The sequence below is a fragment of the Paramormyrops kingsleyae genome, chromosome 13, assembly GCF_048594095.1.
Source record: "Paramormyrops kingsleyae isolate MSU_618 chromosome 13, PKINGS_0.4, whole genome shotgun sequence".
Lineage (NCBI taxonomy): Eukaryota > Metazoa > Chordata > Actinopteri > Osteoglossiformes > Mormyridae > Paramormyrops > Paramormyrops kingsleyae.
The window spans coordinates 16364014-16389984 of NC_132809.1; the positions used below are offsets into that span (position 1 = coordinate 16364014).

At 47.1% G+C, this 25971-nt stretch overlaps 2 protein-coding genes across 7 annotated transcripts in view; one reads left to right on the plus strand and one right to left on the minus strand.

Annotated features, from left to right (window-relative positions):
- On the plus strand, positions 1-11539 carry LOC111846676 (ubiquitin carboxyl-terminal hydrolase 8-like). 5 transcript variants are annotated; one of them, XR_011982238.1, is made up of 20 exons: positions 1-737; positions 1494-1597; positions 1836-1980; positions 2782-2867; positions 3025-3166; positions 3593-3629; positions 4044-4218; positions 4558-4720; positions 4843-4984; positions 5165-5373; positions 5520-5993; positions 6467-6541; positions 6659-6927; positions 7010-7231; positions 7339-7549; positions 8463-8699; positions 8784-8926; positions 9040-9172; positions 9694-10903; positions 11194-11539. XR_011982238.1 is itself a non-coding variant. In XM_072698286.1 (19 exons), the coding sequence occupies exons 2-19, from the start codon at positions 1494-1496 to the stop codon at positions 9850-9852; spliced, it is 3126 nt and encodes a 1041-aa protein (XP_072554387.1). In that variant the 5' UTR covers positions 1-737; positions 1049-1493; the 3' UTR covers positions 9853-11539. The 5 variants fall into 5 exon arrangements, 4 of the variants coding, with proteins under 4 accessions (XP_072554387.1, XP_072554386.1, XP_023672881.1 ...); XM_072698286.1 differs by having other exon boundaries at positions 1049-1597; positions 9694-11539; XM_072698285.1 differs by having other exon boundaries at positions 1418-1597; positions 9694-11539.
- Positions 11531-25971, minus strand: part of LOC111846675 (transient receptor potential cation channel subfamily M member 7-like) — an 18354-nt gene continuing 3913 nt past the window's right edge. The window contains exons 6-33 of one of the 2 annotated variants that reach the window (XM_023817109.2): positions 25539-25663; positions 25241-25409; positions 24404-24578; positions 24000-24123; positions 23822-23894; positions 23638-23738; positions 23216-23350; positions 23076-23129; positions 22841-22981; positions 22607-22741; positions 22232-22515; positions 21919-22147; positions 21575-21724; positions 21290-21427; positions 21057-21185; positions 20665-20919; positions 19149-19323; positions 18466-18592; positions 17861-18045; positions 17394-17526; positions 16122-16615; positions 15927-15992; positions 14945-15228; positions 13884-13966; positions 13587-13792; positions 13447-13498; positions 13192-13298; positions 11531-12475 (exon numbers count right to left, since the gene is read on the minus strand). In XM_023817109.2, the coding sequence (XP_023672877.2) occupies positions 12468-12475; positions 13192-13298; positions 13447-13498; positions 13587-13792; positions 13884-13966; positions 14945-15228; positions 15927-15992; positions 16122-16615; positions 17394-17526; positions 17861-18045; positions 18466-18592; positions 19149-19323; positions 20665-20919; positions 21057-21185; positions 21290-21427; positions 21575-21724; positions 21919-22147; positions 22232-22515; positions 22607-22741; positions 22841-22981; positions 23076-23129; positions 23216-23350; positions 23638-23738; positions 23822-23894; positions 24000-24123; positions 24404-24578; positions 25241-25409; positions 25539-25663 (4337 nt within the window). In that variant the 3' untranslated portion in view covers positions 11531-12467. Of the gene's footprint in view, positions 12476-13191; positions 13299-13446; positions 13499-13586; positions 13793-13883; positions 13967-14944; positions 15229-15926; positions 15993-16121; positions 16616-17393; positions 17527-17860; positions 18046-18465; positions 18593-19148; positions 19324-20664; positions 20920-21056; positions 21186-21289; positions 21428-21524; positions 21725-21918; positions 22148-22231; positions 22516-22606; positions 22742-22840; positions 22982-23075; positions 23130-23215; positions 23351-23637; positions 23739-23821; positions 23895-23999; positions 24124-24403; positions 24579-25240; positions 25410-25538; positions 25664-25971 lie in introns of those variants that run through there. The other variant, XR_002838925.2, reaches the window with a different exon arrangement.

Below are 25971 nucleotides of genomic sequence, written 5' to 3' on the forward strand. Positions count from 1 at the left end.
CTGTTGCCTCACCAACGGCTAGTTTTCACTCACACAAAAGTCCCCGTATTCTGCGCGGATGTGTACATCTTTTCCCTTTATATGTGAGCGAAACGCGACGCAGTCCGATTGTATGTGCCCACATATTGCTCAGGCAGTTTAAGTAGCAGGTGTACGAGTGACAAACTCTAATGTCTAATAAGCAACAATAATGGCGTAAGAGATATTTTATTTTCAGAATACATTTAAAATAGATGCGGCTGCGTAGTGATACGGCACTTGTCAGGGAGCAGCAGAAGTGCACGCGCTGTGCATTACGTTGCGCGGAGCTACGGCAGCGTGACAGTGGGGGTGCTTTAATGCTGCATGCTGTGCATAAAGCGCATCCAACTTATACATAAAACGTGGCTTCATAAGTGCTTTATGCTATCTTGTTTAGTAAAGACATAATATATACATTCCGCACATAACTGGTGTATACAATTAAAGTCACACACAGCCCAACAATAAAATCCGACCTTGAAATACAGCTATGTGCTTAATTTATTAATATATTTCACGAACACTTTAAAGCACAAAAGAAAAAAATAATTCCCTTTTCAGCTTGTCATTGTTGCGTTTTGATAATAAAGCTATTAAGTTTTGAACTCAAACCGCCCCCTAACGGAACGACCCTAAGGTGCAGAAATCAGGGATGCTTCTTTCTCTTGGACCCAGCTGTCAGGCTGGAAAAAATCCACTCTAACAAGTTCGTTATGGTGAGACACAGTATTTCGATATTTATAATGCATGTAAATTAAACATTAGGCAGTTGCATGAGTTTATCATTTGGACAACAACGCATTTCCAGCAGTCTTGTTATATGAATGACTAGCTAATGGATTTTACCGGAATAGATTATTATTAGCGAGCAGGATAGCTCGTGAGTTGTACACCCGGGACGTCGAAAGCCTATCAGTTATCCTCTGAACCCGTTAGTAAAATAGTATAGCCTGATAACTTCTTAAAATATTTGTTATGGCTAGATGGATATTTTTTTATGAAATGTGTGTCTTTTGCATCATAACAGTGTCAGACATTACCTGCAAAAAAGAAAGCGCATGGTAATGTGAGTGAGATTTTCAGCATCAACTGAAAACTTGACTCTTTACTGGAAACGTGCGGGCTGATGTCCACGGCTGGGCTGCATGATGTAAACAGGAGGTCGGGGTCAGCGGCGGGGTCGGTGCCAGGTCCGCTGCTACCTCCGCAGACTCAGACAGCGCTTTCTCTTCCTTCAGTCCGCTCCGTGCAGGACATATTGTTCATAATTAAAGAGAAGAGCTCTGAGAAGTGAGGTTATGCACAGGAAATATGTTTGCACGCAGCGCAATTTGATTAATGTTATTTCTTATATAGAATACATAGATATTTCAATTAGAATTGTTTGCGTTAACAGTCGACGGTGGTTAAGTTGGCGTTAAATATGAGAACAGAAATTTCGTAGAGGTCGATAATCTAACACGCCCTCCAAGATGCCAGCGGTGACGACGGAGGTGAAAGAGCTGTACCTCTGTACATCTTTGGGCGAACTCAACAAGAAGGCCGAAATAAAGCCGGACAAAACAAGTACCAGAAGGTAAGTAACCAGGAGGAAACGCTGTTGTGTCCTGATGAGTGTGACTAATATGCATCTCCTCTGAATAAAGAAAACTGATTGATGACAAGCTGATGTAACCACTTAACTCAGTATCATTAACATTTTTAAAGGCACGTTATCTATGCAAAAATAACGATGTGACCTATTGCCAAAATATGTTTAAAGTTTATTATAATTGTTGTTATTAGAGGTGTTTAATAAATACTATTTTCCCTAGCTATGTACAAAGTGCCTGTAAAATCTTCAAGGCGGCGGAAGAGTGTCGCTTGGACCGCGATGAGGAGAAGGCGTATGTCTTGTATATGAAATATCTAACGGTTTATGACCTCATCAAAAAGAGGCCTGACTTCAAACAGCAGCAGGTAACAATGGGTGAATCAAAATACCAAGAACGCAAAGACCGTACTGATGATCTTGGCAAGACCGGTCTTTGCTAACCTGCCTTCCAAGAGAGAAACTTGGGGCGCAATGAATCATGGGATTGGTCTCGTTCGGCGAGGATGGAACCGATGGGTGAATCTTAATACCAAATAATGCAAAGATCGTACTTGTGGTCTTGGCAAGAACAGTCTTGCTACTTTGCCTTCAAAGAACTATCTCGCAATAACACGAAGACAAAGAAAGCACTAACAGCCGATTGAAACAGATGTGTACTTGCTGCTCTACTAGGCTGTACGTCCAGCTGATTACCTCAGCCGTAATTTTAACTCATATCGTAGTATGTAATAAATTACACATAAACGACTATTCCTGGTATGATTATGCATTTTTCCCCGCAAATAAATTACACTTAAAATATTCATATTTATTACTTGAACTTTGCAAACGCTATAGGGGGGTGTTAACCATTTCAGTTCAGCAGTCTCACGATCCAAAAAAGTGAAAAACGGCAGGAAAATCATATGACAGAAAATATGTAAACATAGCTCCGATTGGTCTTTGGCAATGGAAGATGACACAAAACGGCTACAAGAGAACACAAGTACGGTCGAGTATGCATATTGAGATTCACACAATGTATCCCATTCCAGCACCATTCAGTCATTCAATAAGCCCTTGATATAGGTGCTCAAAATACTATATTAAATTCATATTTATGTACACATGTATTTATGGATGCACATGTTGAATAATGACCCAGCCATATCCTTGTAATTTTGTAGGATTTTTTTCAGTCTATACTTGGCTCAAACAGTCTAAAAAAAGCCATAGAGGAGGCTGAGAAGCTATCGGAGAGCCTTAAACTCAGGTTAGTGTTGTATGTTTATTCAAAATTATTTTTGTTGTTATTCAAACGTTGGGATGTGCCCTTAACTTGGAAACGAGTAGAAAGCCTCGCGGCTTGATGTCCGTCTATCGCACTGTGTCCACACGAGCGCTCTGTGCTTCCCGTGGTCTGTGGACAGGTACGAAGAGGCTGAGGTACGGAGGAAGCTGGAAGAACGGGAGAGGCAGGAGGAGAAGAAGAGGAGGGGGGAGAATCCGGGACAGGCCCTGGGCAAGGGCTCGCTAAAGGACTCTGCAGGAGCGGAAAAGGAGACAAAGAAGGTGAGATGACTAAAAAAAAATAATCAAGGGCTGTAAAAGTCTGAGCAACACTAACTCACAGGACCTCACCAGCACACCCCAAGATGCCTGCCATGTCAGAAAACATCCAAATATAGAAACAAGCTGCAGCAGCTATGTACATAATCTTTTTTCTAAGGACTTCTATTGATCAGTAAAGAGGCTTTAATGGGGAAATAATGTCATGATTTTGTCTGCAAAAAATCTACGGAAAAGAAACCTACTGTGTTCATTGCCTTAAAACAGGATGCTGATGTAGCCAGTTATTTCAGTATAGTGAGATTCCTTTTTCGGAAGCCATCCTCGGCAAATGTCCGTTATAACATGGCTTGGCTGTAAGTGGAATTATGATTTTTATTACTGATACATTTGAATGTTAACTTTTCTTGTGTTTTTTGTTTGCTGCAGTTAAAATGGGGGAAAAAGGACAATAAGAAGGAAAATGGTAAGGAGGATTTTTCTTAGGGACTTTTGGCACTTTTCCACTTTCCGTACCCGACCCGTATCTGACCCGTACCGTGAACTGGCAGTTTTCCATTGTAAATTATCTGAGCCACACTCAAGTGATAACTATAGAGCTGTGTTTCACAACCTAGTTTTCTAAGTTCCCCTGAGGGGCCACATTTTTTCTCCCTCCTGGCTCCCAACACACCTGTACCAGGTATTGGGTCTTCTTGATTGTTTGGCTCGTTTGTGATTGTTTGGTTCAGGTGTGCTGAGAGCTAGGTAGGACTGTCTGGGAGTCTCTGAGGAATGGGTAGCGAAAGACTGCTGTAGAGGAAAGCTGTTTATTAGAGGGACCTGCTTGTTTCACATCCACTGCATTACCCAAGAGTGACCCCTCCTCCTGCCCCCCCAGCAGCTGGTGCCTCTCCTGGGGGGGTCGCCCCGGAGCAGCTGTTTCAGATGATGAGGGATCAGTGCCTACGGATCATCATCATGGATGCCCGGAGCAGGAAGGATTTTGAGGAGTCGCAGATCCAGGTGCCCACGCAGCGCTGCATCAGTGTTCCAGAGGAGGCCATCAGCCCGGGGTAGGAGATTCACTGCAGGATGGGTGGCGGCTGCACAGCCCTGCAAGCCAAAAGCATGATTCTTTCACCAATAGAAGAGAAAACTGTTTATTACCACCATTAATCTTTCTAAGAAAATCTGTAATTACATTGCACCTTGTGCAATTTAAGAAACTAGTTTGTGTGAATGTTGATTTCTTAGTTATTCCTCCTGAGTTGCACTGAATGCTTTCTCAGATCATTACGCATTTTTGTACAGGAAAAAAAAATCATTGAAATGCACCTATAAGGCTAAACTGCAGAGTTTATCACGATGTGTCATTCAAACTCATTAGTACACTGACAACTTCCTGTCATCAGAATAACTGCCAGTCAGATTGAGGCGAAACTCCCTGCATGCTCGAGAGGAGAGTGGGACCACCGTGGATTTGCTGACTACATTGTCCTGCTGGACTGGTCCAGCTCAGCAGGGGACCTGAAGCTGGGGACGACGCTTTGCAGCCTGAAAGACGCCCTCTACAAAGTGAGAACTTACCCAAGGATGAGTCAGGGTAGCCAAAACCCAAGGGAGGACGGCTTGATCTTAAAAATAAGCATTTTCTAGCCCAGTGGTATTTTGGTGAGAAACATGGGTTTGCTTTGCAGTGGGACAGCAAGACAGTGCTGCGGAGTGAACCTCTGGTGCTGGAAGGCGGTTATGAAAACTGGCTTCTGTTCTATCCTATGTACACCTCTAATGCCAAAGTCAGACCACCCAGGCAGGAGACTGTTGACATAATCCCAAAGTGTAAGTACGCGTTCTAAAGCAATGATGTTTGGTGGTAAACATTGCTTCTCAAATTCTGTTCATAAGCTTTTACTAGCCAGAACTGTGTGTAGGCAGCTGAGCAGTGAGATGTAGTTCAGCTCCAGTTGAAGTTCACAAACTCAGTGTAGTAAAATACCTTGTATTCCGTGATGCAAGCAGTGAATTTCAACTACCCCTCGCTTGAGGAGCCAGATCCTGGAGAAGACGCTGGGGAAGAGTCACCTGTGCAGGTCAATGGGGATTCGGGCCGCATGGATGATAAGGGGGTGGAACCAAAGGATCTTGAAGCATCAAGCATCGCGTCTCAAGAGAAAACGAAAAAAGGCTCGTCCGTCCATTCTGGCTTCAGAACTAAACCTATACCACAGGTGAGGGGCATCTTAGTAGCTTGCTGCAGACCTCTGGTTGAATTCACTCCGTTTCAGATGCGAGTCATTGGCATGGAGAAAGAGTTAATTCATGCCTATTTAGTTCTGCAAAAATTGTATCCTTGTGACTATTATATCTTTTCCAGTTTGATCGTGCAAAAAAGCCAGCTATCAAAAAATCTGATGGTGCCAGGTCATCAAACACCTTAGCTAAGGACCAGCAACCGGCGCAGAATGGACCTGCAATTCCAGACCGCTCTGTTAAGCCTGGTCTGAGTCCCAAGCAGACTACAAGGGCGGAAGAGAGGAACCATGTACAAACAGACCCAAGCAAGCCAATGCAGGCTAAGAGAGAAGAGGAGAGGCAGAAGGAAGATAGCAAGAAGGAAGGGGAGCGGGGGGAGGAGGAGGAGGTGGCAGATGAAAGCCGAGGAGAAGGGAAAGAGGAGAGGCGGCAGGACAGGAAGAGGCTGGAGAGACAAGAGGCGGCTAAAGATGAGCAGGAGGAAGAAGTGGTGGAGAGGAAAGACAGGAGATGGAAGAGCAGCCAAAGTGCTGAGCAGGCAAAGAACATGCCTCTGGACTGGCCTGCCCCGAAGAGCGTAGTCAGTGAAATCAAGGTCAGTCTCTCCCCGGCAGTCAGTGTCCCTCTGTGACTCATAATTATGGCCCTGATTTAGGTCTCGAGCCTCCTGTCTGGGAGGGTCACGTCTTTTCTAGGTTACTGTTTCTTAACCCAGTCATCAGGGACCCCCATGGTTCCTCCCTCTCAGCTCCCAGCCAATCAAGGACCCCAAATACCTGGTACAGGTGTGTTAGGAGCTGGGAAGGAGCAAATATGCAGACTGTCTGGGGGTCTCCGAAGCCTGATTTGAGAAACACTGGTGTACAGTAATGCAGGGTATGTCACATTCAGATCGTCTACTCCGTGCTACATAAGTCCAGTATAAGATGACCCATGTTAGTAGTGAATGATTAGTGCTTTGGGTGGTAGTTAGTGTGAATTACATTTAGATGATCATAAGATGCTTGCTCTCATCATCGTATTTAAGCGCCTTGAAGGATTTATGAAAAGTGCCTGATTGTGTTCCAGAGGGAGCCGCTGACCAGGGCGAGAAGTGAGGAGATGGGGCGGACGGTCCCAGGTCTTCCCGATGGCTGGATGAAGGTATTGACATTGACATCTCACTCCCAGGATGCCGCATACGTACCTGTTGTCATGACAGCACCAAAGGCCACGCTTTGGTTATACATCATCACATTTGCACTCCTATGTGTTTCTCAGTTCCTGGACACGGTGACGGGAACGTACCGGTACTACCACTCCCCCACCAACAGGGTACACCTGTACCCCCCCGAAGTGAGCGTATCCCAGACGCCCCCAGCCACGCCTCCAACCCCCAAACAGAAGAAAGTGCAGCGGCGCGCTGTCGAGCCCGACAGTGACCACGCCAAACTGAAACGCTCTTACTCGTCGCCCGACATCACGCAGTCGCTTCAAGAAGAGGGACCCAAGAAGCTGCCAGCCACACCCGTCATCAACAGAGAAATCAAGTTGGTCTTCAAACGCCTGCTGTGCTTTTCTGCCCGATAGCTTTGACTCTTAGGTTTACCCACTAATGTTTCCTTGCTCCAGGCCGCCCAGAGTGACCCCTTACGCTAAAACCGAGATCTCCTGGCTCTCTGCTGCCAAAATCCGCAATCTGAACCCCATGTTTGGGGGACTGGGGGTGTCACTGACCGGGCTGCGTAACCTTGGCAACACTTGTTACATGAACTCCATCTTGCAATGTCTGTGTAACACCCCTGCAATGGCTGAGTACTTCAATAAGAACTACTACCAGGAAGACATTAATAGGTAGGAGCCTACCTGTAATGGGGCCTCCGGGGACCCGTCCGGCTGCTAGAGACAGGGCTGTTTGACGTTGATGCTAAGATACCAACCAGTGCTCTCTGTGTTTATAGATTCAACATCTTGGGGCACAAGGGTGAGGTGGCAGAGGAGTTTGGTGTGGTTGTGAAGGCGCTGTGGTCTGGGCTATATAAGTACATCAGCCCCCGGGATTTCAAGGTCACCATTGGCAAGATCAACGAGCAGTTCGCCGGCTACGAGCAGCAGGATTCCCAGGAGCTGCTGCTCTTCCTCATGGACGGTCTCCATGAGGACCTGAACAAAGTAAGGCCGTCTGCTTTGCCTATGCTTTTGTATGGTTAGTTCTGTAGATTGTTCAGAACCTACAACCTGAATATTGTCACACTTAGCAAGCTATGTGGGTTGAATAACCCCCCTTTTTACTTTTAAAAATTCTTCTGTTGATTAAATTTGCACAAATATTGTAAGACTTTCGGTGCCAGTGGAATTTATACTGCACTGAACTTGGCAACATTCTGTTGCGTCACCGTTAAAGGAAAAGAGATTCCGTGTTATACTGTAATTTACATGTTGACTTATTTTTTCCTTTCATTTGGTTTTCATTTTGATGGCCTAATTAGAGAGTAAGTAAACTTCCTGTGCTTTCCCTGGTGTTTTCTATGTGTGTTTTCAGTATGTTGAGTGTCTCGCTGTTTAGATGTTGTATCAGGACTCTTCCTACTTCCTGTTCCGTCATGGATTCCTTGTGATGATGTTAATATCGATCCACCGTCTTGTTCACAGTCCAGTTTATTCCTAAGAGTCCTTCCTGATGGGGCCTAGTGTATTGAGGTTGGTTATGTAAATGTATTGCCCCCCCCCTCCCCCACTCCATATCATATTATCAAAACACTCCCTGTCTTCTCCTGCCACCTCCCCTACATGCCATCTCAGGTAGTTTCCTAAATCAGTCAAGACTAACACACCACGGCACCCTGTGGTGTGGTGAGCACCCTGAATTCACACGTTAATGTTCACTTCTGTTCCATGTGAGCGTGAAGTAGTTTAGCGGCAATAAACTGTAGCGTAGGCAACGTCATACAGTTAAAATACTTTGGGATTCACAGGCGTGCCTTGCAGGTTTTTGGCCACATAGGATGACCGTGTCATTACCGCAAATAGCAGCACTTCATGATGGTCAGAAGAGAGAGTTCTGACATGTTTATCTTCCAATCAGGCTGACAACCGCAAAAGATACAAGGAGGAAACCATTGACCACCTGGATGATTTCAAGGCAGCAGAATTAGCCTGGAGCAAACACAAGCTGCTCAATGAGTCTGTCATCGTAGCCCTGTTCCAGGGTCAGTTCAAATCCACCGTTCAGTGTCTGACATGCCACCGGAAGTCCCGCACCTTCGAGACGTTCATGTACCTATCCCTGCCACTGGCATCCACTAACAGGTGTACCCTGCAGGTAACGTCCCTGTTCTCCTGCGGCATTGTCCCGTGGCCTGGTCACAGGTGACTCATGACAGCGTCCACTTCCTCTTTCCTGCAGGACTGCCTGAAGCTCTTCTCCAAAGAAGAGAAGCTAACTGATAGCAACAGGGTCCTCTGTAGACAATGTAAGGTCCACAGAGATGCCACCAAGAAGTTGGAAATCTGGAAAGTTCCACCAATTCTGCTGGTGCACTTGAAAAGGTAAAAGTCACAGTCATTGTACTGGCAAACAGAAGGGATTCACTCATTTTATCGTAGGTTTCAAGTGTCAGTTTTCATCCTTTTGAACATGGATCTCTTGTGACCTTTTCTAGATTTTCTTATGAAGGTCGCTGGAAACAGAAGCTGCAGACGTCGGTCGACTTCCCCCTTGAGAACCTGGATTTGGCTCAATATGTTATCGGCCCAAAACACAACTTGAAAAAGTATAACTTGATCGGAGTATCTGTAAGTAGACCCAACACACAGGAATCTTAGAGTGTGTGCGTACGACAGGGCTCTCTGTGACCGCTAGGGTAGAGCTTCCCAACCACTCCGTAGCCACAGGGCTGTGGAGCACTGGGGGATTTGTGGTTCATTTCCAAAAATAAACTATATATTTTTAATTGTTTCTGGCCCCTCGCAAACAAACATACTGTTTGAAAACTGATCGATCTGCTGCCCCCTCGATCATTGTACCGGTCTGTGAATTTTTTGTACAACATCTACTGGTCCGTGGATACCCGGACACTGGTCCCCTAGTCTAGGGGGTTTCAGTTCTTTAACAAATGTTCTAACAAAACTCAAACTCAACCTGTAAATAAACATTCCCCATTTCCTAATGTAAGTGAAGTACATCTTCAACAAGTGCAGTTGCAGGAATCCGCAGCCTTGTACTGTCATACTTGCGGCACAGCTTTCTGCCCTGTACAGTATCCACACCCTGCAAATGTGCTGTGGTTTCAGTCGCCATTTCTGCCCCTCCACAGAACCACTACGGGGGGCTCGATGGCGGACACTACACAGCCTACTGCAAGAATGCCCAGAAACAGCGCTGGTTCAAGTTTGACGACCACGAGGTGACCGACATCCCCGCATCCTCTGTCAAGTCCTCAGCCGCTTACATCTTCTTTTACACGGCCCTCTGAGAGGATGCCGAGGACGAGGGTGTTCTTCCGAATAGCCCGCCGCCGATGGGCTGAGCCAGTGCAGACGTAGGCAGAGGGAGGTTGCCTCCGTCTTCGGTTAAGGAGATGCCGCGTTGGTGCAGCCTCCTGTGGATGGGGAGAAGCCTGCACTCACATCTGTGTTGCACGGCAGCTCTTAGAGAATCATCTAGAAGTTTAATGCTTCATCTATTAATACTATTTATAGTAGTATGCTAAGCAAGTATATGAGGTCTAAACCCCAGTGTTGTGTCCTAAGCTTACGAAACCTGCGCCATTAGCCAGTCCTCAAAGCCTTCCACAGTTTTTCTGAGCAAGAAATTCTTAAAATGTTCCGATTCTGTTTCCCCTCAGTTTCTGCGCAGTTTTGCCCCATAGCTTAACTCAAGCTTTTCTTGTACCCTGAGCGTAATTGGCCAGAGAGACCTGCATTAACATGTACACTGCCTATACGTACGTGATCTGTGCCATGGCCCTCGCACAATAACTTGCGAGCACGTCGCTTAGAGATCTGAACTTTCTAGAAAGTGACCAAGTTTAGCTTGAAAGAGGCGCTGACACCTTCGACTGCACAGAGAAACATCGCTCCTGTGACAGGGCCATGTGTGAGCCTCTTGAGGGGTGACGTTTCGGGGAACCGCAGGTCCAGCCTGGGGGGCCGGTTTTTTCAAAGATGTACCTGACATTCCGTGTTAGACGGCTCATTTGAAGACCAAATATTCATAAGTGTCTCAGTCAGTACCGACCTGGAGTCCTTCCTCATAACCGACTTCCGTCAACGCCGCTCTTAGCCTGTACCCTACAACTCCTGGTTTATGTTTCCTAAACTACAAATTATCTCACTGATTGTGCTAGAAGGAAAAACTTGAATTATTATTCCTATAGTGTGACTCAAATATGTCTACAAATGCAAGATTTTTTTCCCCTGGTGGAGAAGCATCTTCCGCAGAACATCCAGGGCCATTCACGTGTACTCCACCTTTAACAACGGCTGACGGGCAGCTATCCGGCAGAGCCAGCATATCTCAGCAGAGCAAGTATTTCTGCATTTTTCCAGCGTCCGAACATGTCCGTAGCTGCAACAAATTGGCATCACGAAAGGTTAAGGGAGGTCACGGCATGGAAACCTTCACTGCTGTGGCAGTCCCAGTTTGTTTAATTTATTCTGGGGACATACTGGTACGGGAGCCCATAACATGTAAAGCTTCCCTTTAACCCCCCCTAAAGAGAGGGCTACATTACTCTGTTTGGGAAACAGTGCTGCTGCAGACTGGGCACCCGCATACCTATCACTCCCGTAACAATCAGTTTTTACCCCTCCAGGTGAATTTAAGCATTTTTTTTTAGCATACCATGAAGAACAGGGTGGAGTTAGGCAGCAACCACAGCATCACTTAAACATGTTCAAGCTGCAAAAAAGGTGCCTTGGAGCCGATTATTCCACGTGAGAGGAAGCACAAAGAGACCAAACCCTCGGGCAACATCACGCACAGCACAGAGCATTATGAATCCTTCACGTCTTTGCCCATGACCTAATCTAGCATGAAGTCAGCCATTAATAGTTTGTTATGTTAAATCTGTGTCCTTCAATGCTGTGAGATCTGTTTCCATTCAATATCCTAATACGTATTTAAGAATGTACCAATAATTAAATGAAAAATACAAAGCACAGGTGGTTTTTATTCAACAGTCTATAGATAGGGGGGTGTATTGTGTCTATCAGAAAGTCTGTGTTCCGTCCCAGCCGTGGATTATCAGGCTGCTTAAAATCAGCTCATGAACAAGGAGTTTTAGTAGTTGTAATGAAATGTTTTCCCCTCCGCAAATGAAAATCATGTGACAGTCTGACTTCCTATTATTAGTCAGGAATGCAACCTGCGGGTACACGATGAGTCACAGTCATCTGTCATAACAGGAGAAGTTTACTCAGGTAAGATGCTTTCCAAAAGAATTTAAAAATCATGGTTTGAGCGCAAGGTGCTTAGACTCTATGCTGTTGCTGTAGTGGCAACCAGGAACTGCAAAAATTTCATCAGAGAATCTTTAAAAAAGGACTCAACAGGCCCTAGAGTCACTTGGGGGGTGGGGGGGTGGGATGCGGTCATTACAGCACACACTCTTTTCAACAGTCTTTGCTTAAAAAGAAAAAAGGCTGCTTTCATTACACAAGAAAAATGAGGTAAAAAAACAGCCCCAATAGTCAACTGAATACTAAAATAAATTATACAAAATTATATTTTCATTATACATATTATGAAACGGATATACATTTATGTTATACATGACATCTGTAAAAATCAGTTACATGATCCTTTAAAAACATAAGCACATTTTTTGGTCAAGAACTGAATCATTAAATAATGTAAACACTGATAGGTTACTCTGAGTGTCTCCCTGACAACCAGTAGAGTCACTGCAAATGCCTGAGCACAACCCTGATCCATATTTCTGGGTGGCACACGTGGCAGCCTTCCCGTCCCTAAGGAACTTAGGTCGTCAAGGTAACAGACAAGCATTTTCTATTCCAGCTTGTGAAGATCCTGAGCATCAAGGTGGTCTCTTGGTATCCATCACCTGAACTGAGTAATTGTTCCAGTTTAAATCTCTGATGAAAGGAAACAAAAACAAATGAGCATTGTAGCTATGGGCAAATACTGCTGTAAAGCATTTTCCCTAAATTAAATCCTAAGTGTGTTATATTGATGACAAAACAGCATCAGGTAGAGGGCAACACGGGGGCTCAGTGTAGCCACACACACACACACACACACATGTCTTTGTGGGGACACTCCATTCTGTGGGAAAAACATTAATTCCAACAATAATAACCTTAATCCCTACACCCAGCCCTAACCGTAACCAAAGAAAATACAAGACTTTTAGCATTTTTAGTCTTTTGATTGTAGTCACAGATTCATAGGTTATCTGTGGGGACCAAAAAAAAAAGTCCCCACAAGGTAAAAAGTAACAAGTGTTTATCACATTGTGCAGAAGTGTGGTCCTAACTATGTAGCAATCGCAAAAAAGTATGCGTGCGCGCGCGCACACACACACACACACACACACCGTGTTCTTGTGTTACCTGGGTACAGGATACTTCTGGGTAGGTACTCCAGTTTCCTCCCGTTGTTTAAAGCATACAGTCAGATGAATATGTCTCTTTAACTTGTTTAACTAGTGTATGACTGCATGCATGAATGTGCCCTGTGATTCATGGAAGATGGATGGACGGATGGAGCACTGAGCAGATAAAGACTCATGGAAGATGGATGGATGCAGACTAGGATTCAGTATCAGGACAGCAGCCTGTGAAAGACCCACCAGGAAGTTTCAGCTCCTGACAGCAGGGATTGCAGCGATGTTTGGCCCGGAAGCTCCTGACCGCATTTTCACCCAGATTGGCTGGTCCGAATATCATGGCACGGGATCTGTAGAGCACAGGTTATATCCTGATGAGCGCTGCTGTGCCTCACTGGGCTGTACCACCCAGACCTATCTGTTGTAGCACTTCAAGTGAGGAGGACAGAGTGAAGATGAAGATCTTTGCAGTGAGGAGAAAGCGGGAATGATGCATACCCATTCTCGCCACTTGTAACCACAGAAGGGTCAGTTAAAATCTCCCCTACACCTTAAAAAAGAAATCAAACATGTCAGTGTAGTCAGGTCTTTGCAGGACAGTAAACAGATGTGTGGACCTGATGGATTTTTGCTGGTACCTTGCAGGTCCAGCACCAGCATCTCCTCCCTGGTATACTCGTATGACCAGTGGCTGAAGGCCAGCATGGTCTCCTCCAGCAGACTTGAGGGGCTTATCTCGTCACCATTGTTGTTGTTAAATTTTCTGAATTCTCCCACAATGCACTCCTCCATGGTGAACCACTGCTCAGCCGAATGGCAGTAGAGCAGAAACACCTCCAGAAAGCTTTGAACAAAGACACGGAAGCAGATTGGATCTGGTGGATCTGAAAATGTCCATCAGGACCATTGTAAGAGCAAGGCACACAGAGTACTACCTGGGGGAGTAAGGGATGGATTTGGGCTTCAGCTGGTTGAAGGCATGAGCCATTTTCTGAGCAGCTCTTTGCTGTTGTATTTCCTGGGGGTGGAAACAGGAACAATGACCATGCAGCACAAAGAACAAGGAGAACCCAATGTTAATGTTATGCCGACACATTCTGGTTTCATTCAGCTGGTCCAAATATTGCTGGTGTTAAACCCTCACAAATATACTCAGTGCAGTTCTGGTGATAATATATTGTGACTTGTTGCAATTGTATCCATGGTAAGCATTTATCGCGAGAATCGCACTATTAACACTACTGATATAATGGAAGAACAAACCGGCAAGCACCTACAATGCGATGCATGAATATTTAGAGGCTGCCGGAGCACTACAACAAAAACCAGCTGATGTGAAACAAAAGAATTTCAGAATGTATAACATTTCAGCGCTATAACATTTCTGACCTCATTCCTTTATCAATTTAGCAGCTAGATCTTGAACTAAAAGCTTAATTGATCTTTTCTAACCAATTAGTTAACTTAAAAAAAAAAAACTATTAACCATAGGACTGCTAACAATATTGTATTTGTGTCACACAATAAACACGGCTACAATGTCAAATAAACAGTGTGTGGCATAGCTGGTGAGGAAGAATAAACCATTTGCTGTATTTTCTGATGCCATTAGATGGTGGTCACTGTTCAAAAAAAGGCTCAAAGCATGCCCCAAGGCAAACTAAGAGCACCATCTATTGGGGGCAGAAAATACAGCAAATGGTTCATAAAGCATTGTTTTGGCCATCCTGAGTAGGGTGTAGTGAGCCACAGCCACTACACCCTACACTTAACACAGACTAATCATAGTTTTACACAAACCTGAAGGTCATTTAAACATTTTCTTTGCCTAATATTTTCATGCTGTATTGTAGACTCAGATTTGGCAGGTTTATAAACAAAAAAAAATAATGATCTACATCGTGACGATCCTCACCAAAAATATGCCATTCCATCCACACCACGACCCCTACCACGTGGTCTGTGTGCCCATGAGCTGTAGCCCCACGCCCCTTACCCTGAGACAGAGGTGCAGCACGGTGTTCTCCGGGTAGACGCCTCGCCAAGCGCCCACCACCTCCGGCTGAAAGGACTTGACGACATAGAAGTGGCCCGGGGAGAGCCCAGGGTCCTCAGACCAGGTGCAGAGCGCCTTGATGGCACGGCGAAGGCCCCCTCCCATCTCTTCTTTGCTGAGGAACTCGAGCCGGGCAGCACAGCCCTGCTGAGCCCAGGAGGACATGCTGTGACTCAGGGTGATGGGGGAGCTCTCCTCCAGGTGGTACACGGTGACATGCTCGCCTGTAGGGGGCGCCAGAGAGCGAATGAGCGACGGATATCTTTAACTTGAACTTTCAATAAATATTTGTCATTTAAGCTTCTCTCCTTAGCTTTCCACGACTTGCCTAATTTAGAATTATGTGCTTGCCAGTTTCTGCAGCTGGATATTTGTACTGAAGTAATTCATGCTCCCTTTGCATAAGAAGCCTCTGTTAGGTCAACCCGATCTCATGAATTTTCGTGCAGCCATCACGACATAAAATCTATTTAAACGTGCTGTGATCACGTTTTCGGCTTTTTTTACGTGCTGGGGTAACGTTTCCCCTCCCTATGTGTTTTAATGGGCAGTGCCTAACACCGCCACTATGAGCGCTAACTGGTGACTAAGGGACGGGAAAGTCATGCATGGCCAGAATCATATTTTGTTTTTTGTGATCTGATAACGCTTTCCATAACGTGTGACGCGACCTTGCAAAACAGCGCTTGGATTTTACTTCTGTTGCATGAATGAGTTGGTGTATGGAGGGAAATCCCGGACATTATTCAAAAGGAATTATTAACAGAAGTAAAATCCAAGCCCCAGCACGTAAAAAAAGCCGAAAACGTGATCATAAATAGATTTTATGTCGTGATGGCTGCACGAAAATTCGTGAGATCGGGTTGGTTAGGTTTGAGCTGACAGTGAATAACAGGGTGAGGATGGGGTCTCCATATACTACCTCTAGGAGGCACCGGGGTGAATGGGATGCTCTGCGACAGTCGCACCAGGTTATTACGCTCCACGGCTGGGACGGGGAAAGATACAAAGGGAACACTTTTAGGATACACAGGTTCCTAGATGTACACAGCAGAGCATAAACCATGGATAAAGCAGGCCCCTTCTTGGAGGGACGTAGAAGATTGTTGGAGCTCACCGTTAAACACCCTGAAGTCCATTTGTGGCATTATGTCCCGCTGGCTCTCGGCAGCGAGCGGGGATTGAGCAGCGGGAAAGATGCAGTCAGTGGGAGGGCACGGCCTGGGCAAGCTGGTACCACTCTGGGGTCTAGATTGGGGCAACTGTCCTGTCCAGTGGAGTCCCGAGGAGGACACGGCCCAGGAGGCGGGGCCACTAACCAAGGCTCGGGGCTCTGGAGTATCTGCAGCACGGCCCTCGGCTCCGAACGGCAGGTCGGCGCCTTTCGGTCCGGGCCCCGGCTGCTTGGGCAGGCTGATGTGCTGCACGAGGTGCTGGTGCAGGCGGCTCGCCTCAGACGCCTCCCGGGCGGCCAGTGCCTTCACCATGTCCACCGTCAGCGCGGACAGGTCCTGCAGGTGGCCGATCTGCGAGTCCAGGGCCTGGAGCGTCTGCTTCACGAAGCTCACCCTGCCCGAGAGCTCCTTCAGCTGCACACACATGCCCTCCACCCTAAGACAGCAAGAAGCAGCTCAGCTCTGCTCCCAGTCACCGGCAAACCTCCTCCAGATTCTCTGCTTCACTGCCTGACTTCTCTTTCTGCAGCATTTCAATCTCAAATTCATTTTGAAATAAAGTCCATTTAGGATCATCCCTCTGCTCATACGAAAAAGTGTCTGCTACTGTTTAATGTGGAAATAATCATGAAAATACCATTTCAGTGTTTTGCATGGAAGATTCAGGTAGCTATCCAGTGTGAGGGTGGACTGTGGACAATATATATTAGATGTACTGGAGAGAATTATTTCAGGTCCAGTTTTTCCTTAGAAATATGTTCCAATCACTTTAAACATAAAAGTATAAAAGCATATATGGTTTGTTGGTCTAGGGGTATGACTCTCGCTCAGGATGTGAGAGGGCTCAGGTTCAAATCCCACAGGACCCCTGCTTCAGGGGGCAACGTGTGGCTCAGTGGGTCAGGATGCTGTGTCTCTGATCAGATGGTCACTGGTTCAAATCCCGTGGTTGGCAAAGTGATGTCGCCGTCAAACAAAGCCTTTAACCCCCAACTGGAACTGGATGACCCTACTATCTCAAAATAATCTGCATCACTTTGAATAAAAGCATCTGCTAAATAAATTATTTGTAAACATCGCTATTAGTAAAAATATCTGTTATATGAATGATTTAAGGCAGAGCTAATGGCACAGGGCTTTGTGTCAGACCATAATTCTATTATGATTATCGCTACAGATTTTACTACCTCGTCTGCTGTCCAATTCAAACATACCTGTTGAAGGTCACCCTGATCCTCTCCTCATTGCTGGAGTGAAACCGGTCATTTTTGTCACGGAAGTAGGCTTGTACACACCTCTCCTCAAAGTCATGAAGCTTCCTTTGGTCTTCATCACTCAAAAACAGCTCTAAGGAGGAAATAAGGGGAGGAGAGGAGGGGGGTGGGGAAGGGAGAGTGGAGGAGAGGAGAGGAGGAGAGCGGAGGGGATGGGAGAGGAGAGGAGGGGAGGGGAGGAGAGGAGATGAGAGATATCAATGTGTCATGACACATACCCTCCTGACTGCAAATCGCAAAGGAGCAACACATCTGCCACAATTTCCACATGTGTAAGCAACCTCTTGGTACTTATAATTATGGCAGTAAAGAATGAAAGCGTAGGACCCAAAAGCAAGCAGCCTGTCCCAACACACCTCCACCCGCTCCATCCTGCAGAGCCCCCGCCCAAAGAGACAACTCCTTACTTGGCCCATGAGCCCGGCTGCCCTTGGTCCTCCGGCGGCAGTAACAGGACAGCAGGGTGACCAGGTGGCTGAGGGATATGAGTGGCGGGGGCAGCACTGGCCTCTCGTGGTACACCATGATGAAGTGGTAGCGCTGGTACTTCCACACCAGGTTGGACATGGACTCCACGTTCACATAGACGTTGCTGAGGGTGCAAACGCTCATGCTGAGTCACATGACGCCTCATAGCTCAAGTTCAGTCAGCTGGTCACACAGGGTATAATGTGATAGAACAACTGCTACATGTTATATTCAGCCAGCTGACTGACCGATCTTAAAGAAGCTCTTTAATCACCGAAGTGCTTCCCTAATTTGACTGTTTTGCCGGTATGTCCTGTAACCTAAGGGCAGGGCGGTTAATGACACTGGTTCTGTAAACACAGCCAGTTGTACAAATGAGCAGCGGTGTAACGGGTCAACTAAGTGTTACATGACTGAGTAGCGTGAAACAAATGCAGTTCCTTAAAATTAATAGTAAAAAATATTTATTTTTAGAATGATCCACGCTTCAGTTGTCGTGCAAATACCCATGGCCCACTGCAATGGGGACCAGGTTCCGACTTACTTAAAGAAAGCGATGAGCAAATTGACCATGATGATGTACTGAACGAAGAGGTAGACGGCCTGCAAGAAGGGTGTCACCCACGACACAGAGTGACACAGCTGAGGCACCACACTGTCGTTGGCACACGCTGAGGAGAAAGAAGGCAGACAGAATGTTGGACAGCGGCTTGGGTACACGGCATGTCAAGATATCCCAGGAAACTTCAACGACTCATCTCACTGGCATACGCCAACACGAGAGATTTCTGCCTGGGTGATGCGACGGCTCACTGCAAACCCCTCACAAACCACCAGGGGGTGAGCAGCACCAGGTCAGCCAACAGTAACTAAAATCTATTTACCTTTGGCCTCTAAGGGTGCAAACAGAACGTGGCTGGTGACCAGTAACTGCCCCGACCTGCAGGGTATGTAGCAAGCCTCCACTACAAGGTTTAAAGTCTACACTTTAATCACACCTCTGTATCCTGAGCCTTTTTACCCATTACACAGGCTTTTTGGAAACTACTGCATTTGAAGTGTGAAGTAGGAAAAGAAACTTCCGGACAGGGTGATTCAGTTGGGTGAGTTAGCAGGGGAGTGTATGCATACACTGCATATACTGCATACACTGCCAGTGGTGTATGCACTGGGTAGGGGATGCGGCGCCTCAGGCTACACAGCATCGCAGTGAAACGCACTCTTTACCATAAATTTCATATGCGTACACCTCCCCATATATCATCCAGTAGGGCTGGAAGACCACGTCTCTGAGGATCCTCCACGCCGGCTCCTCACTGGGGGAAAGGATGGCCTTCCGGGGAACACCAAAGCTTACCAGGACCAGGGCCATGATCACCACTATGTAGAACATGTTGGAGACCTGTGACAAGAGCCTCAATGTAAACACTACACAGCAAGCAACAGTCACAGCCTTCCAGTAATCAAGCAATTAAGGGAATTCCACCAAACATCAGACTAATATGTTTGTTTTATCCTTATTAATCTTGCTAGAAAACCTTCAAAGCCAAAAGAGCTGTCAATGTACCTCATTCACCTTTCATTCATTGTAATGATTTGAATCATTTCAAATAACAAACGAGAATATGCACTGTATCACTGTCACAGTAGCTATGTCCACCCATGAGCCAAAACATTATGACCACCCCAACGTGAAGTGAATAATGCTATCTAGTCAAAATAGTCGTGTCAAAGTCTGATATATATTACACAGTAAGCAAACATCAGTGGTTTGTAGTTTTTCCCCTCCTTGGACCACCCTCAGCAGGGTCTCACCATGCCTGACCATGAGCACTCCACAAGCCTTGGCGTTTTGGAGATGCTCTGACCCAGACCCGTCATAATGATCTGGCCCCCGTCAAAGTGACTTAGATCTTTATTGCTGCCCATATCTTCTTCATTCAACATGTTGATTGTGAGCATCTAATGTTAGCTTACTGTCGAAAACATCCCAGACCTTAACATGCACTGTTTTTATGAAATAGTTAACAGTATTTGCTTCAAGTTCGGAAGGTCATAATGTTTTGACTTACTGGTGTACATCTGCACTGATAAAAATGTCAACATGTCTTGAAATCAGGGGTGTCAAACTCCAGTCCTGGGGGGCCGGAGCCCTGTGTAGCTTAGTTCTTTCCCTGTTCCACCATAAATGATTCAGCCCAAGAGCTGTGTGGTAATTAGCACAAGGAGTTGAAAATGAGGGGAAACCCAAAAATGTGCAGGGCTCCGGCCCTCCAGGACTGGAGTTTGATACCCCCGTTTTAAAGAGTCAATCAATTCAGCCATCAAACCCACAGAAGTGCTACCCACAGTGGCACCGCTTTATAAAGCAAATACAGGCGATCTTCATGTTACGACGTCTCGACATACGACGTTTCGGGTTTACAACGCTCACTCCCATAAAAATAAAAAAAATTGAGACGTGAGTGTTTTGGCTTATGCCATTAGCATCATACTTACAGACTACGTGGGCGAACTAGTTTAGTTGCGCGGGTGGAAGAATATACAGTAAGTGTTCCATTTGTGAAGAGGAAAGCCATCATGATGGAAGTAAAATTAGACATTGTAAAGAGATCAGAAGAAGGGTATGCTTCGACTTACACCAAAATTCGGGTTACTTCACTGTTGTAGGAACGGAACTGTGTCATAACCCGAGGACCCACTGTACTAGGGACAATTGCTCTGGTCGATGCAGATCACTTACCATTTTGCCAATCATCATGACATAGGGTCCGGCTTTTTGGTTAACAGCCAGAATGTCCAGGAGCCTCACATACCAAAAAATGATGTTCAGGCAGAACACCAGTCTTCCAGGAGAGTGCTCCTCAGTGTCCACCCAACATCGCAATACGAAGCCAATCAAAAACATGACTATTGCAAAACTGTCCGTCATGTTAAAATAGTCGCTGAACCAGACTTTCACCTTCTGGTGTATCTTTCCAGCTTCAGACAAGAGCATCTAAAAAAAGAAAACAGCCATGTCAACTAACAACAGTGTTATCTACATGACCGATCAAGGGGATCAGGAATTAACCTTGATTTTCAACTGCTGAAATTCACTTGCTAAGCAGGTAGCGTGGACCGTCGGTGTCGTACCGCTCTGACTTTTTCAATTGCAGAGGTGAAGACGTAGAGGATGACGACCCACTCCTCTGGCGTGCTCAGGGGGGCAGATTGCACCAGAACCACATAGGAGTACAGCATCAGGAAGGTCAGGTATGCCATCTGGACAAGACCACAGGAGATGATGAGAAGACTTGGCACAGCTTGGGCACAGCAAGGGCACTGCAGCCCATGTCAATTATGGCAAGACCCAAGAGCCAACGTACCGTATTGAACCAGAACTTGACAATTGGGGCATGGTAAAACTCATAAAACTTCGCTGTCAGGGGCAACTTCCTGGGTTCAGCGTAGCTCTCTGTTTCATGCTTTTCCACAAAGACTCCTTTCTCATCCCTGAACACGTCCTGGAAAAAAAACGAATGACAGGAGCCTTTCAAATTAAACAATTTATGCCAACCCTAAATCCACGATTTCAAAACCTTCCCTGAGAACAGAGCATACAGAATAACAAGCAGCGACCCTCTTGAGCTGAGTCCACTTGAGGCTCTGACCATTTCTATGTGGTCCGAAGCTCTACTGGACTTGTGTTCGCTGTCCTCCATTTCATGGTCGACTGGTGACTGGGGGATGTGGGACATCTCTGCATTGCTCTTGAATTCCAGCAAGAGGATGGCCGGTGGCACCAAAATACTTAGAATGACCTAGAAGAAGGAGACACGTGGCTCAGTGTGAAAACCCACTTGCTTCCAAAGTTAAATGAAGATGGTTTTGTAGCTGCAACAATCCACAAGTGGCATCCAGAGCAGTTAGACATCACGTCGCATCCGTTACCCCTTTGATTCTCCGTGATGTGATTAGCAACCACCCCTGAGATCTAGCATGACAGGGGCATCACCTTGTACCAGGAGTTCTTGCGCATGTTGAGCCGGCCCATCCACATGTCGGAGAGCAGCATCTGCGTGCAGGTGTGGGCCACCAGGGGGCGCAGGCACGAGGTCACGGCCAGCTTCAGGCAGGTGGAGCTGCTCCAGTTCTTCAGCTCGTAGGTCAGCAACTTCATGGCCATGGTCTCGTCCTCCCTGAAGGCCTGCTCCAGCAGGTCCACTGCCAGTACGCCAAACTCACTGAAAGAACGGCATGCGTGATGGTCCGTGGGCTGAGCGGGTGGGTGTGACGGCTTTGGCGAGCTGCAGCGGCCCGCGACTCACCTGGAGTACTCCTTCAGCTCATCGGCGATATCGTCGACCACGCTGCTGGTCTTCGCCGCCATGGCCATGCTGCGGTACAGCTTGCAGGCCACCAGGGCCTTGGCCATGGCCTCCTCACCGTGCTGCCAGAAGAAGAGTGACATCTTCCGGCGCTTCATCAGGACCGCCCACACCAGCAGCTCGCTGAACGGGTAGCGGAAGCACCCCTTGTCACTGTCGCCATCCGCCATGGCGGCCCCAACCCGCCCTCTCCTCTCGGGCCACTCGGTAGACACATCTGGCTCCTTGGGGAAGTAGAAGGAGATAATCCACAAGGGATGCAAGCAACCCAACCACGTTCTGCCACATCTTCCAGTCTGCCAGTAGGGGGAGTACCTTGGATTTGTAGGGCTGAGCAATTTTGACGAATTGATTGTGCCTAGAGCGCTGCTTCCTTTCAGCTTGAATACAGAAGGACTCCTGGCTGTTCTTCCGCTGCGCTCGACCCCCGCCTGAATTTTGACGGGATCGCTGAAAGAAGACATAGGAAGAAAAAAAAAAAAAAACATGAGATGACTGGAAAGGAGCTCTACCAGTACGACTCGCGGAATGGCGGGAGTGTTTCCTCACCCGTCCGTTTCCTTGGAGATCATGGTACATCATTCTGAACCACTTCCTGGTGTACTGGCACCTGTACGTGCCCCCCATGAGCCGTTCGATGACGAGGCCCACGTCAATCAGGGTTATTTTGTAGTTGGCTGGCAGGCGGCGCTGTAGAGGTGGGGGAGACGGTCACATGTCAGCTTTACTAGCATCACACACATCGAAGGACAGCTCTGGGGGGCGTCAAGGGTCCGGCACGTACCTTTTTAACATCCCTCACCAGCTGCAGGAGGGTGCTGCTGGATGGAACCTGCTTCTGTAAGGGCACAAAATGCCATGAGCGACCTGGGAGGGGCTGGGAGTGAGAGCTGCGGGGACCGGAGGACCGGGCAGTCTTCCCACCGTGTTGTAGAGCTCCTCCAGTCGGGCGATAGTCAGGAAGCGGTGCATGCTGACGCCATTCTCCACCAGCAGCTTCACAAACTCCACGCGGTCCATGGCCAGGGCGTCCAGCAGGGCCTGCTCCAGGGAGCTCACCTGCAGCCCAGAATGTCAGTCACCTTCTGCCTTCCACCACTGCTCTGGGAGCAGCCTTGCCTCACCATTTGGCTATATCACAGCAGCTTAAACACTGATCCAAGCTCAGCTGCAAAGCTCTACCTAGAATCACACCCAGGGTTCCAGTAGACCTGGCCCATTTATATCATCTCCGTACGCTTTTTCACATCACCATTCTTGTTCTACTACAAGCTCAGCTTGCTTGGGCCCTGCCGATTCTTGCGAATAATCTCTTTTACACTATAACCAGTCACAAGGTCACAAACCAGCAGCCGTTGCCCATAACCGAACACGTGGTTCTTAGCGATGTCGACCCGGTTCCAGGCCAGCGTAAGGGCCAGCTGGTCGAAGGGAGACGCATCAGTGCCTGGAGGACGGCAGAAAGAGACCACGTGAATGGTCTGCAGTGCGTTGCAGTGAAGGACGTGAGGAGAGAGCAAGCAGCCTCACCTTTGAGCCATGCCCTCAGTATGGCAACGTCGATGTCCTGATTGTCCTCCGAATCCACAGAGAACACAGTAATCTGACAGATTCAGGAAGGAACAGTCAGATCCAGAAGGGGCAGGGCAATCAGCACATCAGGGCTTCACGTTCTCACGTCCTCAGAGACTTGAGACGGCCAGCTCACCACCTCCTTGTGCTTCATGCACTCCATCAGCACCTGGAAGAGCTGCACTGCACCACTGCGTGTGAGGCTGAAGGTCTTCCTAATGGTGGCGATCACTTCGTTTTCGACACCATCGGGGAGAGTTCTAAGGGCCGAAAGGGTGTCTCTGTCACAATTGACACTCATTTTCACATGGTTCCCTTCCTCCCAGCCGCCCCCCCCCCACAGAAATTCACCCTGACAAATTCCCAATATATCCTAGTTTCCTGCCAATATCAGTCTATCCCAGCAGCACTACATTCCAGTGTGTCCCAGTAGGAGTGAACCCTGCTATAACATTGTCTAGCCCTATGCCATTCTATGTCCCAGTGTTTCCCAGTATGTCCCAGTACATTCCAGTGTCTCACAATAGCAGCAGATCTCACCCGCCCTCCTCTGTCTGCTTGTGGATGTGGGCCAGGATGTCGGCCGCTCGGCCCGTGCCCTCACACACCACCACAGGCACGGGGGGGCTCTCCTGCACGTAGTCCAGCACCGTCTGGATCTCTCTGGGCCCGCCCTCCAGGATCAGCACCACCACCGGCACCCCCTGCCCAATTCCTAGTGAAGGACACAAGTTTTAATAGAAACATATCACAGAAGTTCTGGTAGTAGCAGTGCATCAATACCAGAATTCTGTTTAGACTCGTGACAGCGAGACCGATAACTGGAGGGGTGTGCCGGTACTGAAACTTGCCCCCAGAATAACGCTGCATCATTTATTACTCTGTAGGAAACAAAATATCGATCTGAAATATCTTGTCTTTAAAAAAGACTCACACGTTGGACCAACACAGATATCCTGATTTTTAACAAATATTGGCCAATACTGATATGTTATATACAATGCATCCAAGTCTTGTAGGAGTACAGAATTGCTCAAAAAGCCTCCAATCACACTCAACACACACCTGTTCCATCTGCCCCTAAAGATCACCATTACAGCCATGACAACTTTTTTTCAGCAATAACGACCCTTTCTCGGCAAACACTGTGGCCCCTAAGGAACACGGATTTCAGGAAAGCCGTCTAGAAGGTTGGAGGTGAAGATGGAATCCAGAGATCCCTGGCCTCGTACGGGGTGCTGTCTTTCACTTATGCTTCGTTACGTATTCTGAACTAACCCTATGAAGACCATAATGACAGTGATAGTAAGGATGATCCCTGTGAAGCCGACACGGTTCCTTCCTTGGGTCCCACTGGGCCCAGACTCCCAGGCTTACTGGTGTGGATCCTCTGTAGGCTGATGTGCCGTTCCAGATCCCTGCGCAGCTGGACCTCGGCGCCGGCCCGGCCCACGGTACCGTCGTCTACCAGCAGGAAGTGTGAGTGCAGGCTGTTTAACACGTCCAGCTTGCTCAAGGGAGCCAGCAGTGTCTGATAGGGCACCACCTGGACATCAACCCAACACGCTTTAGCCTTCCGGAAATGAACAGGAATTCACTCCTGGCGAATCCCCTGAAGGATTTTACACACTGATACTGGGTCACATTTATCAGCAGAAAGTCGTCTGGTCCTCACATGTCTTCCAATGAGGTCCTCCCGGTTTTCGATAATCCCCCATGGTGCGATGCCAATGGTGCACAGTTTCCATGACGACTTGGAGGAGTACTCTTTCAAGGCGTCACCGACATGTTTTGCGGCACCTAATATTGCAAAAATAAAAACAATGATTCTAAAATTTCTAAAATATGAAAAGAAATGTTGAGCAAAGCAGAATCCCAGTACTACGAACAGAGAGCCATTCCTGTCATCGTGATTATCAGCCTGGGCGGATGAGATCTCTCACTTATTCTGCTTTACACAGGGTAGCATGTGTAACTCACTTCAAGATGGCATTTCTGATAAAGAAAAATTAATAATGACACACCAGCTGCAGAAGTACTGCTAATAGCCACAATCGTAACAGCAAACATATATGCGGATTACAACGGTAATTGACTTTCAAACAGCC